General features: G+C 47.6%; 1 protein-coding gene across 1 annotated transcript in view; it reads right to left on the bottom strand.

Moving 5' to 3' along the window:
• The window catches only part of Slc28a3 (solute carrier family 28 member 3), a 66,565-nt gene that overhangs the window by 25,525 nt on the left and 23,859 nt on the right, over positions 1-17,181 (bottom strand). The window contains exons 2-3 of the mRNA XM_010605528.3: positions 5,729-5,806; positions 2,043-2,128 (exon numbers count right to left, since the gene is read on the bottom strand). Of these exons, the coding sequence (XP_010603830.1) occupies positions 2,043-2,128; positions 5,729-5,806 (164 nt within the window). The remainder of the gene's footprint in view (positions 1-2,042; positions 2,129-5,728; positions 5,807-17,181) is intronic.

Here is a 17,181-nt window from a genome sequence, read left to right on the forward strand (position 1 = left end):
CCCAAAAAAAAAAAAAAAAAAAAAAAAAACCCAGAAAAGGAAAATTCATTTCACTTTAGACTAAAATCAGTCGCAGCTTGGATTAACCTTCACGGAGTGAGTGTGCCAAGCCCTGAGGGGTTACAGAGATGCAGGGAAGATGCTCCTGGGAGTAGAACCACTACCCCGAAGCTGAAATAGACTGCAGGAGGGTGTGTCTGAGTAGGAAATATTGGAATATATTACCCGTATGATGACAGGCATTATTGCAAGAAACTTTCATTACGGTGTAGGGGTGTGAATATGTGCACTGAGAGTTATAAATACTGCTCTAAAAACACGGGGTGAATAAAAGTGGGGTAAAGATTTTGTTTTTGTGTGGTCTGAGTGGGGAAAATTTAACACTGCCTGACCCTGGGCTGTGGAAGCTGTAACAGTGGAGGGTGACGTTGCACAGGGCACGTCTGTCTGCCCTCGGTTGGCTTCATCAGATTGTTTTAATTGCAGGGAATGTCACTGTCCATTAGAGCACTCTGACTCCATAAAGCAGCTCGGCTGGCGAGAGGCACTTGAGCCATTTGGTTATCTGTGCTGAATAGTTCCCAATGCCCTGGTCCTCGTTTCAATGCCATTAACATTAGTGAAAGCTGAGCCTGACCACTCAAGAGAGTTTCCCAGCCTCCTCTCGGTGGGAAACTATAAAGTAAGATGGGGGCTGAACTCAGCTCAGTTTCCAAGGAGGTGTAAGTTCCTGACGAGGTACATATGACAAGACCTCCTGACCCTGATTCTGACCCACTCCGGGGGTATCTTCTGAAACAGAAAATCAAAATTTATTAGAGATATAGGAATTTTGCAAATAATAAAAAACTTTACAAATGGACAAATATAATAGTGTTTATATTACAGAAAGCTGAGCTGCATAGAAATTAACAGGCAGTCAGTGACAGGTTCGATGCTGGAGGGAGGTCAGTGCAGATGAGACCCAACGCAGTGGTGGCTGGAGGCGAGTCTGAGACCTCAAGCTGGAAGCCTCCTCAGAGATCAGCAGCAGCTTGAGATTATCCTGTCCGAGAGGCATCAGACACACAGGTGGGTGACTGGAACATCCAGACCTGTGCGCCCATCCCTTTCCAGAGGTGCCTCTGCTCTTTCTACTTTAGAAGTTACAGAACAGCTCAAGTTTAGGGATGCTCACCGTATAACCTCCCCCACGTGCCTCTCTTCCCTTTTGGTTCAATGTTAGCTAAGCGACTATACTTGGAATCCTATTGGTTGACTGTAGTTTGACCCATAGCTACCCACATTATGATTCTTGCTGTATAAAATATCCTTGGACAGAGACTCACTGTGGCAACTCCATATGGGATCCCTCCTGTCTCTCAGGAGCTTCCTATCAATAAACCTGTGCAACTCTTCACTTCCTTTGTCCACCCAACACATCCTTCAACATTCAGGAGACACAAGCCCAACACATGTAACGTCTAGCAGGTGGAGAGTTATTTCAACAGTATCGATCTTGGACTAGTACACAGGCTGAAGTTCCAAGCTGTTTCTGTCTAGAAGACTGACCTTGGATAGATCATTTCGCTAAGTTTCACTTTCATGGTCCGAAAAATCAAGATAATAATCTTGCTTCCCCTACCTTGTGGAGTTATAAGGAGTTGGAACACCTTCAGGAGACAAGGTAAGAGCAACAGTTTGTTGGGATTTTAAGTGGGTTGAGTTTACAGAAATCAATTGCTATTGATTGAACAGAGAAGATGAATTAGCCTCTTTTGTATGGACTGGAGCAATTAGTTGGTAATTTACACCTTTAATTAGAATATTGTTCTGGGTGAATTTAAACCTAGATATTAGGCTCCCAAGACATCAGCAGGCTGAGCTGGCCACATCAATCACCCTAGAATTTCATTACATTTTTTGAAAATGGCATTGAGTGGGTTAGTGGGAATGGGAGTGGTAACATTTTCTAATAAATCATAAAAAATGTTAAAAATTAGATGGAAAAATAAAATAAATAGGAGTTAGGCATGGTTATCTCCTTGGTCCAGAAACTGTACCCTTTTGGATGCGTGTCTTGCCCGTCCTCCACATCTTCATCTTTGTTTCTTAGGGAGTCCTGCTCGATTGTGATACGCTCGTCCCCCTGGAGATCAGACATTGGAGTAGAGAGGAAATAATCAGAACCCTGGGAAGTGTGTACACTGATTGCCTTCGCTTGAGACTGTGACGAAGAACTTTCAGTGGGGCCTTTTAATTGATGCGTAAGATGGCTTCTATCATCTACGGCTAGCTATCTTAGTTACTTTTCTTTCATTGCTGAGACAAAATAAGGTTCAAAGGGTATAACCGATAGTGTGAAATTGGAAGAAAATGGCTAAAGGGGAAGTGGGAAGGGGAGGGGAAAGGAAATGAGGGAAAAGAAAAAACATGAAAAAAAAGGAAAAAATGGAAACAAAGTCTTTGTAAATAGGGAAGGGTGAAGGAGGTGAAGGGAGGGCAGGGGTATGGGGAAAAAATGAGAACCAAGACATATCATGCAAAGGTACAAGATCCCAATGATAAATGCACCTATTGTTTGCTTTAAATGTACCAATAAATTAAAAAAGAAGTTAAAGGGGGTAATGTTTTATTTAGCTCACAGTGTGTAGAGTTTTCAGTCCACAATCAGCTGGCTCCAAGGCAGGTGGTGCAGCAGACAGGCATTGCAGAGGAGAAACAGTTCATGGTGGGCAGAAGGCAGCAAAGCAAGCAAGGGACCAGCACAGCTCTTTCCAACCCTTGTATCCTATCCAGGCTACTCAGGGCAGGCAGCACCCTTAATCCTGGTGACCTTGATCCTAGAATTGTTCCCTGAATCGATTCCACTGTCACACACTCTAGATCTAGCCAGCTCCGAAAAATCCCCACCTATGACTGCATGAGGCTTTGGGGGTGGGATCTAAACACAAGCCATAACCACAGCATAGACATTTTTCCCTCTTATCATCACAAGACATTCATTGTCACACTTATCTCTCCCTTTCCTCCCAGAGGAGCCACTGACTTTTCCTTGTCTTAAGGCTCACATTTCTGCTTTGGGCTCTTGTCGCTATCATAATCATTCAACACCGGCTCTATTTCCAGGCAAGTTCCGAATGAATGAATATCAGAGACTGCACACATCTTCCTTTACATTATGCCGGATCTAGGTTCCCTGGGACTGAGACTAAGGCTGGTTTTATTTTCCTGGTAGCTCAAGGCTTGATCTGCAGATGTGAACACCAGCTGGCACCTTCAAGAGCAGAGGAACCAAACCTCTCCCCAGGGCATCGCATCTTGCCATCACTTGGGCTGTAGCAGAACGTTTCCTTCACCTAGATAGCTCTTGCTGTAACTAAATGAGCAAGGTATACAGCTGGACCATATTTCCTGGACAGTCTTTGTAGGTACCGTGTGAGCTCTCCAACATCCACGACTCACCCTGTTCCCAGCTCGGCACAGGGCCTTCCCCCATTCTGCAGCAATGCCTCACCGTGCAGTTGGCTGTTTGCAACCAACAGGCCTGGACGCTGGGGCAGAGGTGCATGGCTGCGGCACTGGTTTCAATGTGTACTGAGAAGTTTAACGCCACAGTTCAGCTTTCGTTTTCTGTCATATTCTATGGCCTTTCATTCTCTGTATTTTAACTAAATCACACAGATAAATCATAGCAGGCTGGTGAGCTGAAAGGACCCTCAAATATCATGCAGTCCTTCCATGCAAACTCTATTGCCCTTCTAGCTCAAGATTATTTCTGTTCCTTTGTTGTTTTTGGGAGGGGCATGAAACTAGGAAGGTGAGAAGAAATTGGAAGAGAGACCAGCTGAATCCAAACTGCAGAGGCTGAGGACGGAGGCAGAGAGGAGTCTTATGTATTTATTTCCATCTAACATCTAGCTTGGCCAATAAAATATGACAAGTAGTTGATTTAAATGATTCAATTGCTATTTTCTTGCAGTGAATGTACCCCAGATATCTACTATCTATGGGTTGTCCAGCACTGTTGTTTTGCTTTCTTTTCTCAATTCTTTATCTTTTAAAAACAACACAAGACCACTTTTACACCCACAGTCATAGGAATGTGTCTCTCTTCCCCTCACCACTGACCACTGGAGGGTGGACTTTGGTGCCCACTCCCTTACTTCTTGTTCACCACCTAGCCCACTGCAATCTTCTGTGGAAGGTTTCTGTCTGGGTCACCCAAGGCCTGCAGTGGCCAGACCAGGTAGCTATTCCTCACTTTTCATATTCCTGTTCACAACTGTAAAATATCTGAACTTTGCGTGTTTTCTTGTAAACAATTAGAAAAGGTGACTTTTTAAGAGTAGTGCTAGGTCCCCAGGAAAACAGAGCTGAAAATACAGAGATTTCCCTTGTACCCTTGCACCTACCCTCCCCACTACAATGTCTGGCACTGGAGCAGCCCATTAGTCACAGCCAGAAACAGTTCTGACACATCAGCATGGCCCAGAGTTGGTTTCCATTTAGGTTCGCTTTTGGTGGTGTGCAATCTGTGGGTTTGATATAATGTCTGATGACGTGTGTCCACCATTGTAGTATCATACAGAATAGTTTCATTGCCCCAAGTTTTATTTATCTCTGCCTCTTCCCTGATCTCTGGAAACCAGTGATCTTTTCACTGTCTCCATAGTCAGGCTTTTTCCAAAACGTGTACAGTTGGAATGGTACAGTTAGCAGCCATTTCACATTGACTTCTTTCATTCTGTAACACACATTTAGGGCGTGTGTAGGCCTCCACTTGTCTTGCTGGTCTGATTCTGGATGTACCAGCCTTTAATTTATCTGTTCACCCGCAGAAGGATATCTGGGCCACTTTCAAGCTTTGGCACAGATGGATAAAGCTGCTATAAACATCGGTGTGTAAGTTTCTCTGTAGTTTTCTTTTTAGTTCTTTGAAGAATATTTAGTGACATGAACACTTCTTACAATATATTGAGCAAAATACACACCTAGTAATCTGCATGCCAAGTAATATGGGTAATATACTTCCGATGTGGGTCAGACATGCTGAATCCCAAGATGTAAGTTGCAGATTTTTTTTCCCCTTGAATTACAGGTCAATTTTTACCCTCCAAAGTTGGTTGGAATAATTTTCCATATTTTATACCATAGGCAAATTACCCTTTTGTCATGAAAAGATTTGCCCCAGAGTGGTGCTGTTGCAGGTGCTCAGTGACTTTTTAAACGATGATCTCTAAATAAATAATTTGCTCATTCAGCAGCAGTAAGATTTCTTCCAATTAAATGCAATGCAGAATTCGAAATCTAAATGAAATAAAACAAGCCCTTCAGACTGGTTCAAACTCCAGCAACACTAGAGGAATCTGAGGCATGACGGACACCACTTCAGAACCATCTCTGAGCTGAACCCTTGTCTGCTTCACTTACCTGAAAATTCAGACACTTTTGTCCAAGCCACTCTTTAGGAGGTAGGGCCTTATCTACCATGTGGCCCAGGCTGACCTTGAACTCCTGAGCTCAAGGGTCCTCCTTACTCAGTCTCCTGAGGAGCTGGGACTCCAGGAGGGCAGCATTACACTTGGCTGTAAACCAGTACTTTCTGCCCTGAGATTGAAGTTCCGAGGACAGGTGTATGCAAACAAAACCCCTCTGTTTGGCTCTCATCACCACTGAGTTCCTGCCTCCAAGGTCCGACTGCTGCACAGTGTGACCAGTTAGTCCTTCAGTCGTCAACCAAGCCTACCTGTCTGAGGTTTCCTTGCTCCCCTCTACTCCGTATTGAGTTGTTTCCTGATGCGTTCTGTTTTCCAATTTCTCCATCCTAAAAAAACAAAAGTACAGATTGCAGAAGTAAAATGCCAGAGCCCAAACACAAACATCCTGTAGTGAGTGATACCTAGAAAATTCTGAAGGATGAGACCCACAAAATTTAGCAGTTTAAAGAGGCATTGGATTCGAGAAACTGCTGTTAAGAAACACAGATGAGCCAGGTGTGGTGGTGGATGTCTGTAATCCCAACCCTTGGGAAGCTGAGGCAGGAGGATTGCCACAAGTTTGAGGCCGGCCTGGCCTACTTAGTGAGACTGATTGACTGATTCAGACAGGTAAAGATGGAGGCATGGTGGTGCACACATGTAATTCCAGCACTAGCAGGCTGAGGCAGAGACTCACCAGTTCAAGACCAGCGTGGGCAATTTAGCAGAGACTCTGTCTCAAAATAGAAAAGGGCAAGAAAATGCACTCATCAGGACAGTGCCTACATCGAATGTGTTTCTGAAGTCCTGAGTTTAATCCCAAGAACCACAAACAAAAAGACCAAAAACTAAACCAAAGCTCACGAACAAACAAGAGTGACCCAGATGGTGTTGCCTTTGCTTTGTTCTGAGGGAAGAATGGGTGTGTCTCACACAGAGGACCTAGGACAGGAGCCCCTCCGGGCCAGCACTGCTTGGTGCCAAGCACAGCTGGGCTCTGGGGGAGGACTCTCCTGGAAGCAGGGAGAGGAGGCAGGAACCCAGGAAAGAACACACCCTTCCATGCCCCCCCCCTCCGCGCCCCATCAGGCTCCCGTAACTGGATCCAAACTCCTAAAGGCCCTGAACTCATCGGTGGATGAACCCACCCACATCCACTCCTCTTCCCAACCCACGCGACCGGGGGCACGTTGTGGACCTACACCGTAACTATGTGCGACACTCCGCCAGCCACATCTCCCAGTCTCGACCCCCGTAGTGGCAGCACAGCCTGTATTTAGCGTTCTGATCTGGCCCAGGATCCCGGCTCTCAGAGGGGCTAAGGCTTTCGTGGTGCGGATGACTCCTGCCACCTGGTGGCAGGACCTGGAACTTTCTATAAGAGCAGCTGGATGACCTTGAAACTGACGTGCGGTGCCGAGGGGCCCTGTGCTCCTCTCAGGGGCCTGGGACGCCGGCGTCTGTGTTGCTCCTGTGGCTCGAGTGCAGGCCTTGGGCTTTCAGTGTCTTCAGTAAGGACAGTGTCTCTCCCATTTGAGGATTTGCGGTAGGAACGACAGGGTTGTTAAGGGTTACGTGTGCCTACAGAAGGACCATTAAGGGGACTGCAGTTTTGTTTCTCTCCAGTTGGAGTCCTAGGCTGCAGTAAGGGCTCACTATTGCCTCTTGGCTCATGAATTCTTCCCACATATTTAGCATTTCAGATTACAGCACAGGTTTCTGCCCCGCCCCTACAACCTGTGACCTCTCAGATCAGAGCCGTCCCTCTCGGGATGGCGGGAAGTAGGCGGCGGGGTGGGGGTACCAGAGCTCCAAGCAGTGCACAGCACGCCTGGGCGGATTTCTGTCTTAGCTGCTGGGTGTGCTAGCCGTGACGGCTCTGGCTTAGGCCCTCTCTCAAGGGCAGGGCCTCGTAGCCAGCAGGGCCCTGCGCCTGGAATTTGGTTCCCAGCTGTCTCTAGTCGCGTTTCCTTTGCTTCTGGAGCCGTGGTGGCTGCTGCTCCTTTTCTGTATTATGTTCTCCCCTCACTGCGTTTCCAAATCTATCATGACTTCTAGAGCCCCGGGGTTACTAAAACTAGCAACCCCCGTGGCAGCGTCCCCTTCTAAGACGTTTTAGCTGACACGTGGCCCCCCAGGAAAGCTACATTGCTAAGCGTCTTGGCGCAGTGGGTTCATAGAAGGGCTGCCTCGAGAAGCAACTTGAGGAATCTTCTCGAAGAGGTGGCTGGAAGCTGCTCCTGGTGGCTTCTGTCCTGCTGCCTGGCACATAGACAGCTCTGGCCCAGGCCCCAAACATAAGCGCTGACTCTGGGGATGCCGAGGGAGGTGCTGGGAGGGTCCGGATCCCGAGAGCCTGCAGTGGCCACTCACACGTTCTGTGCTGCTCTTACCCGGATTTGTACCCGGATGGGCTTTTATTTTGCCTGGATGACACACACTTCGTGGTACCAGGTACTGCTGTAGGCCTTTCACAGAGCTTAGTATTCAGTCCTCACACCAGGCCTGTGAGGCAGGTTCTGTGCCCTTCAGTTTTACAGATGGAGAAATGGAGGCAAAGATACATCAACATTTGGGTTGCAGAGCCCAAAGCAGCTGAGGTGGGATCCGAGCTCAGCCTGTCCATCCCATCTGTGTCGCACCCTGGACGTAGGGGTGGGGGGACATACGGCAGTAGAGCTGCGGACACATGATGTCCCTTTGGCTCCCTGTAAATGTAGATAGGCTGATTTGTACGTTAGCTATTAAAAGACAAGCGTGAGATGATGGACGTGTTGAAAGTTCCAGAGTGCTGTGGCTACTCCAAAGCTACGTGCAGGCTCTGGTGAACCTTGCTGAAGCCAGTGTAGTGGTGTTGGCCACACTGCCCACCGGATGTGAATGCAATGGCTCCCCTCAGTGAGAGGTGAGGGCCTTCTGCACTGGCGGATGTGGCCTCACACTGGCTTGGCTTCCTGGCCTCTGGCCCACCTTGCTTCCCTTGCTCAGTCCTTGGGACCAGGGCTTCTCTGCACGTCAGTGTGCAGGGAAGCTTCTCCTCTTTTTGGCTCTGGCTGCGTGGCTGTGGACCTCCTTGCTGAGGGCACAGTCTGTCTGAGGGCTGAGGACCTAAGAACCCTTAACTGCCTGTCCCTGAAATTTCAACTGCTTAGGTTCGTGAAGATGGGCATAACCTGGCAGTCAGGTGTGATGTTGACAAAGGCCCGGAGGAGCTGCTGTGAGGTTCTTTACGTGGTCTGGAGCCTGACACTTGACAGTGAACAGTTCTGTGAAGAGTTTGCTACCACACTGTGACAGGAAGCTGCACACTTCCAGGTCAGATTCCGATTGGCGAACAAAATTCCTTATTTTCTATCTACTTGCCTCTCATCTACCTATCTACCCATCCAATTCACATATGTCGGGACAACTTTAAAGTGATTTTCTTAGATGCAGTGAATACAGAGAAGTGAAGCCTTCACTATTGCTGTCGTGTCCCCATGTCCAGGACAAGAATGGTTCAGTGATGTCAGCTGGACTTGAGCCTTTGTGTTCAGACTTTATGCTGTGCCTTCTTCTCTGCTGAGGACCAGCGCAAGGTTCAGATATGACTGATTTTGGAGTGAATGAGAGGGATATCCCTGGAGCCCATGGAGCTTTCCAGTGCAGCTGAACCGGTGCCTCTACAGCTGAGTGGAGATCAAACTGCTGCTGTGTGGTCTGAGCATGGTCCGGCTCATTCACAATCCTGCTGACCGAAAGAAAACCTAGGAGGTGGAGTGGGGTAGAGCTCCAAGAGGTGACGGGTGAGTGAGTTAACTCCTGGTGAGATCAGCGTGGCATCTCAGAAGGGGATCTGCTGTAAAGAGCAGTTAGGCATAGCACCCACGAGCTCCCTGTCTCTCGCCACACAAGGGCCTGCCCTGCCTCCAGATGCTGCCTACAGGAAGATGTGGTCAGGTGTGGCCCTGTGACCTCGGACAAGCACTGAGAGCCTAAATAATCCTCTCTTCATAACTTACCTAACATATGCTATTTTTATTAGCAACCGGAAACTGGCTAAGATGACGTAGAACTGTTTCTTCTACTTCTCCAAAGAAGTTCCCTAAAGCCAAGCTTTGGATGCCCAAGTAAGTGTCAGAAACACATCTCTAATTTCTGTTGTTTTTGAGCTTCTTTGAGGGATCGTGCCTCTCTGTAATCATTTCTGGATATGGAATCGGACTAGAAGAGAGCAGCTGCCTCACGTGGTAACGTAAAACTCCACAGTGCAGCACAAATTGATCGTAGAACCGATTGTGGGGCCCCCCTTAACCTTCCCCTTAGGAGCAGCTTCTCCAGCACTGACACACTGTGCACTAGTTGGCGAAGTTCTGTGAGGGCTCAGGCCCGTGGTTGTACTTGGATGCATCTCAAGGCCTCAGGCTCCAGTAAATGGGGACTGGGCAGCTCAGCCTGCTCTGCGCATGACCAGCGCTCTCTGGCTTTTGTGTGCTTTTATGGCGTCGTCTGCGCCTTGCTTGCTTGGTCCACACGTTGCACAGTTGTGTTGACCTCCTGTGCTAAAATTTGGCTTGAAAAACCAACACCTGTTTGGTGAGTCTGATCTCCCAGAACTGTCTGGGATCACTCCTCCCCAGTTTTACTATTTTTTTGGTCAACACATGTCAAATGTTCTAAGGCCGTTGCCCCGAATGCCTGTGTGTCCCCAGGAAGGACCGCCTTTCCTCAGTATTCTGCGAGCCTTCAATCTTTACACATCGCTCTAGGCCCTCCTGCCTCACGTGACTTCCCGGCTCAGGGCCTTGAGACTGTGTTGATCCTTCCTCCCTGAGATATTATGGTGGCTCCAGCCATGTTGGTCCAGAAGCTGGGGCAGAAGCACAGCAGTGGTGAGGGGACCCACCTGGTCGCCCTGCGGCTCATTGTCACCCTTCCTTTGTGTAATTCTGTCACCTCTGAATGCCCTGGGAGGGTTGGCTTGGGTGCAAGGACGGAGGCCTCTGTTCTGCGCGTGGCAGCAATGCTGCTCACGTCTAAGACTTTAGACACTGCTACCATTCTACCTTTCCTTGTGTGTCGCAAGCCGGCGACGCAGAGCACTGTCCAGCAGTGTCTCAAACCTGAAAGAGCAGCAGGGTGGAGATGGGGCACAGAGAAAGGAAAGACGCCAAGACAAGCGTCTGATCAAGGCGACGTTTATTGCAGGCAGGCATCAGCCTTTTAAAGGAAAAGACTGAACTATTATGGGCTAGGATTACCATAGTAACCTCAACACGTGCTCCAGGGGAACGAGGGTTCACACGGGAAAGAGAAAGCAGACTCAAGAAAAACAAATTAACAACACTTGCAACTAATAATCATGATTCCCAAATAGGTGGAGGAACTTAACAAAATGGAGTTACAACACCTGACTCCTACAGATAACTTCAGATCTTTAACAGGAAGCACCTGACTCCTACAGATCTTTGGCTGTCCGAGTTTCTCCCGTGCAGGGTCAAACACAAGTTTAACACGTGCAGTCCTTAAAAAGGAACAAATGTTAACAAATGCTAATTAGGAACATCCTGACCACACATTGTGTCAATGCCTTGATTATAAAGAAAGAAGTTATCTTTCAAAAAGCCAGTGGGCCATGGCTGGCTTCCCACACTTGTGGTTTTCAGGAATTGGGGCCAGCGGAAACTCCCAATATAGGGATGTCAGGAAGAGGGAGAGAGGCAGCGTTCTCAGTATGGCTTAGATCTCAAATGTCCCTGAAAGGTCTCATGCACTTGGAAGGAGATTGGATCACGGGTGCTGACTCATCAGCGGACAACTCCATCGATGAAGTCCTAGTTACATGTGCTGTTGGGAGATGGGGCTGGGGTGGAGGAAGTGGCTTCCTGGGGGTGTGATCTGGAAGTGGGTATTCTTGTCCTCCACTGCTCCCTTTTCTGTGCTCCTGGCCGGCATGGGGTGAGCGGCATTCTGATGTCATCCCCCTTCCACCAGGCTTTTTAGCCTTGCAGCCAACCAACTGTGGCCAGAACCCTCTGAAAACCATAAGCCCAGATAAACCTTTCCTCCTTTAAGTTGTGGCTATTACCGATGGGTATTGTGCCCAGCAATGAAAGCTGACAAATACAGTTCTGTACCCTAAGGAGAATTAAATGAAGGCTGATAACCAGCTCTTTAAAAAGGGTTAACAGGCATCTACTCATTGCAGGGTTTCCATGAGCTTTCTTGAAGTAACTGCTAGGGGAAGAAGCCAAACAAACACAGACATTATGATGAAAAGAGTGAGGATACATTTTGAATCTGTTTAATAAATTTGAATCTAAAACAACTCCAGCACCTGTGATTGTAGAATGAATTACAATCTCTGACTATATAGGAAAAGATCCTTAGAATGATGCTTGCAGAGAAGGAAAAGATAGAAGGCAGGCTAAATGTTACAATTTCCTCACCTTTTAGTTTCTGGGAGCTGAAAGAGCCGTGTAAGGCAGAAAAGTAAGCATTGAATGTGTGTGTGTGTGCGTGTGTGCATGTATGTGGCTTTTAGCTAAAATCAAGTGGTAGAGGAAAAGGACATAAAATAATGAAAGGAGCAAGAGGTAATAATTTTGTAACTAGTCATAGTTTTAAGTTAGCTAAAAGTTAAAAGAAACCATTAAATCAAACCAAAAATTTTTTGGAAGAAAATAAACAAAAATTTAAAATCACAAGAAGCATACGGCGAAAAGACTTTTTGAAAGTGTATCGTGCAGAGTGGTGACAAACTAAACAAGCATTTCTGGCAAATCTATCAGTGAACTTGATTGAATCAGATGGAACAACAAACAAAACATAACCATAGATTGAAAGTGGCTCTTTGGTCCAGAAAGGTAAAATTTAAGTGGTCAGGGTCTTACTCCATGAAGGCCGAATTTTGTCCAGAAAAGAATGAATGTTTCTAAACAGCAGTGATGGCCCGGGCACAGTCTCACACTCAGAGATGCCTGGCTGTCTTCTTACAAATGGCCTAGGAGGACATACAGGAAGTACGGGCAGAAACATCTGGAAACACACTGAGGATGTAGCTCTCTAAACTTTTGAGGCTATGACAGATAAACAGACAAAATCAGGAGAAAGAAACCCAAAATAACAATATGACTCTAACTGTCATCTATGGCTTCTATAATTTGAACAGAATAGCCACGCCAGTTAGTTGTTCCCTGTGTGTATTCATTTCTATTTCCCTTAGAAATAGGACTCCGGATTCTGTGGGCCCTGACACCGTCCAGCATGGAGGTATTGAAGGGCAGACGGTGGAGCCAGGGCGCCCCGTTCCGAATGTTTAAAAATACATAAAATCAAATGTATAGCATTAGAAGAAAACCAGTCATGTTTAAGTTGCTAAAATATTGTTTAGTTATTTTTTGTGATGCTGCGGCTCCAATCCAGGGCCTCGTACACACTAGGCAGTTTTGACCGCTGAGCTGTGTTCTCAGCTGCAGGTTATTAGCTGAGTCTGTGCTGGATGAACACGTGCGTCTCTGCCATCCAACGAGGTCCAGGCAGGTCCTAAACGCTGCTCTGATTGCAATGTCATGGAGGGAAATCACATCTGCAGCAGATAGGGTTCTTTTTATTGCTGGGAGGGCCTTTCACTCCAAATAAGAGTTCCGTCTCCTCCTACCCTTGGGAGTGGAAGGGGCCGCTCCTTTTCAGGCCCACCTGGAAGGCTTCCTGACCACCTCGCCCAGGTGTCTCTTACTTAGCCAGCGACCTTAGTGGTGACCTCTGGAACACGGGCCCATCCCCCTTCGCTGGCGGTCATCAGACCCTCGGGCTTCACTTCTGGGTCAGCCCATCCTGCTCCCAGGAAATCTACTCGTGGGAGAAATCAAAGCGTAAAAACCTCGGCACTGTGCTCTTTGTGGTCATTCAGGTTCTTAAGAAAGAAAGACAAAAGGAAGTCTAAGCATGTTGCTTAACTACTAAAAGCCGAGGTCGTAATTTTGCTCAAGTGTTGTCTTTTCACCCCTTGGACTGCATCAGAATCCTGGTTATGTTTAGAGATGAAACGCGAGGCCTCTGACCTCTTTCCGGAGGCTCCTGTAGGGCCAGCGTGGTTTTGCAAACAATATCCACTAGGTGGCACCACGCACCAAGGCTGACGAACGCCCACTGCTATTAGGGCAGCTGCTGGCTGTAGGAGCAGGAAAGTGATTAAAAATACTAATTTGCTAACCCAGAACCTCAATTTTACATACGTTGCTTCTTATATCGCCCAGGGTGGTTATATCTAATAAACATAATCTATATCTAAAAGCACCCTGATATCACTGAGAGAATTTGGCACAAACTGAAAGTAAAAAGAAAAAAAAAAAAGTAAAAACATGACTAAAGTTTGCAACTTATTCTAGTGGAAAAAATAAAGATGGATGGGTGGGTGACTGGAAGGTAGTACCGGTGAGTGAGAAGGGTGGTGCAAGCGTGCTAACATATTCATTCCCGAAGTACATGGGTGTTCGCTCTGAGATCCTTTCACTTTTCTGTGTGTTTGGAAATTCCTGTAATAAAATGCTGGAGGAAGCAAATGGTGCTGGTATTTGATTATAAAACGCTAAGAGAAAGAGAATGTTAGTTCATATTACAAACTAAAGGTATATGTCCCTCTAAAATGTCTATGTTGAAGCTCCAACCCCGTATGAGTAGCAGGGAAGAGAGCCATTATGGAGGTAATTAAGATTAAGTGAGGTCAGATAAATGAATAAATAAAGATAAAAGGTGAAAGGATGTCATGGGGCGAATCCTCGTCTGAGAGAGTGAATGGTTTTATGAGAGGAGACACAGCCTCCCCCAACCCCATACAAGAATCTGGCGGCTGACAGGGGCGGAGAGGCCTCAGGAAGCCTCCAAGCTTCCCTTCCTGGCCCTGCCATCTCCGACTTCCCACCCTCCGGGACCGTGAGGAAAAATTTGTTGCTTGGGCTGTCTGGTTTACAGTGTTTTGTCTGGACAAAGAGAAAACAGGAAAATCTAGTCTTTTCAGAAGAATGTGAGTTAAGAAATATTGAAGAAATACAATCACCATCTTCTTTTTTTTTGGTACTGGGGATCAAACTCAGGTCCTTGCGCTTGTCAGGCAGGCAGCAGCACCACTGAGCTAAATCCCCGGCCCTAAAATCACCATTTTTAACGCTCAAAGTAAAAACTCATTTGAGTAAATGGTCACCAGTGGAGGCTACGCGGAGTGAAATTCTGCTGGGTACTAGAACAGCTCAGTGGAATGCGCGGTGGCCTTGGCCCTTTGTAGTCTTGAGCATCGGGTCCCCCTCAGATTGCTTACTGGTAACAGAAACAGTAGGGTGTCCTACTGTGAGGGGATGATTTTCCCCACCGTCCCTGCCCAGGACTGGGTCTGAGGAGGTTCCAGAACCGGAAATAGGGACCCTGACCCACCCCTCTGTCAAATAAGTTTGGAGATGCACATTGAGGGTGTAAGCTTAAGTGAAATTTATAGGACATACACGTGTAAATGCCGGATAGTTTCTCTGGTGTGAAAAACCAGAAGTGTAAGTGAGAATCAAAATGTATAGTTGATACTGTGTACTAGGAAAAAAGGGCTAAAGGAGTAGGGGAAGTGGGAGGGGTAGGGGAAGCTAAGAAGGAAAAGAAAAAATAAGAGAAAAGGAAAAAATGAAACAAAATCTCTATAAATAGGGAAGGGTGGAGGGGGTGAAGGGAGGGCAGGGGAATGGGGAAAACAGAACCAAAATAGGTCATGTAAAGGTAAAGGTCCCAATGGTGAATGTAACTGTGCTGTATCCCTAAAATGTACCAATGAAGAAAAAATGGGGAATAAAAGTTCGGAGATTGGCTGACTCCTGTCACAGAAAAAAATTTTTTCAGGACTTTTCAGTAAGAGGCATGAGAAGGGTTTTGTCAGACGGAGATGCAGAGGTCCGCTCACAGAGATGGAGCACAGGCCCTCAGAGAGAGGCGGTGCTCTCGGAGAGGGGGCATTCGTGTGTCTCCGAAAGGGTGGAAATCCCGGAAAGGCCCACTGAGCAGCCTTTCTGTAGCGCTGAGGGAAGACAGAAGGAATAAACGCCGGGCAGAAGGGAGACAAGGATGCTGAGATTCTACATCCTACTTTTCAGAAAAGCTGCAGCTTCGAGATGCAGAACTTACGCAAGCCCTTTTCCCTTCAAAGAAACTCACTCACTCACTGACGCACACAGTCCTAAAGGTTCTTCTTATACCAGGCTGGCAAATCCAGGCTCAGGGCCTGTCCGTTTCCCCTGTAAGTCTCGCTTCCTCTACCCCAAGGAAGCAGCAGCGCTGGCACGTCAGACGCGCCAATGGCTCGCACCGTGACCCGCAGTCATCTGACAGCTGGCCGGAGGACACCCCTCAAATGAGGGGCCTCCTGTCTCTCGGTGCTGCACTCTGCTCTTGAGAGCATCCTAACAGCCCTTCTAGTATCTCTCGTACTGACGTGCCCTGAAACATCTCTTCTCTGCCATGAGAGTGAGCCTGCAAACTCAGTAAACAAGGCTGAGAAAGGTTCCTTGTATTAGCCTCAGGGACCTTTCAGACCCAGCAGGGGACCGTATGAGCCCAGTGTTACCCATCCATTCACTCACTTTTGGTGTTCTGAGACAGGATCTCACTGTGTAATTCAGGCAGGCCTTGAACTCACTGTGTAGTTCAGGCTGGCCTTGAACTTGAGGCGATCTTCCCACCTCGGCCTCCTGAGTGCTGGTATTATAGGCATGTGTTACCACATCTGGCTTGTTTTCTAAAAAAATTTAATAGTTTAAACATTCTTTGGATTCTTTCAACTTGTTCCTTTGTTTTAGGATTAGGTTCGTGCTCTTCCTTAATTAAGTCAATTTATAGAATTTCAGCATTCCTGAGGAACTCGGGGGTCCGTGTCTGGAAGAGAAGGAGCCTAAGTTTAAATGCTGATGTGGATCTTCTCAGACAACTTCTCCTATGTGCTAGAATTTGCAGTCTTCTTAGAAGTACGGCTTTTGGCTGTGATCTCCTTGTCTCCCTTCCACCAGTTTTTTCTCCTTCTGTCCCACCACGACACCGTGTCACTGCCGACAGAGGGACGGAGTGACGTTACACCGAGGCCCAGGAATGACACGCACAGCAGCACCCGCCTGCCGTCACCGTGTGTGGGAATCCAGTCCTAGGGACAGCCAGGGAAAGGCTGACTGACCAGGAGCCTTTTCAATAAAGTATCGGCTCTGACTCATTCGAAGGGCCAGGGGTGCCAGAAACAAACAGGAACAAATACTGCAGGTGTGGCAAGCAATGGGAGAGACACCCAGAAGTCCTGGGCCGAGAGGCGAGATCCTGAGTTGCTACTGAGTCAGTGCAGCTCCTGTGGGGTTGCAGTTCCGGGTGGTGCTCCTGGGAAGGTGGGGCCACGGGACCCTGGGCGTCGGGCTAACAGGGCAGCGGGTGGGGGCCGGTGTGAGAGCGCCCCGTGTGCATTTTGGGGACATGTACACGAAGGGATTAAGGACAAGCTTCCTCTTGACCAGACTCCAGTCAGCCCTTGCTATGCCTGCTTCTCAATTTAGGCTCCAGCCTTATCTTTGAAACACTGTGCACTCCAGCTGGGTGGGTTGGTGCATGCCGCGGTCTCAGCGCTGTGGGAGGCTGAGGCAGGTCTGCCAAGTTAGAGCCCAGCCGGACGAGCCAGTGACTTGGTGACCGTCTCAAAATTTAAACATTTATTTTTTTTAAGAGGGGGCTA

This window comes from Fukomys damarensis, unplaced genomic scaffold (assembly GCF_012274545.1).
Source record: "Fukomys damarensis isolate Sample0158 unplaced genomic scaffold, DMR_v1.0_HiC HiC_scaffold_4, whole genome shotgun sequence".
NCBI classification, from domain to species: domain Eukaryota; kingdom Metazoa; phylum Chordata; class Mammalia; order Rodentia; family Bathyergidae; genus Fukomys; species Fukomys damarensis.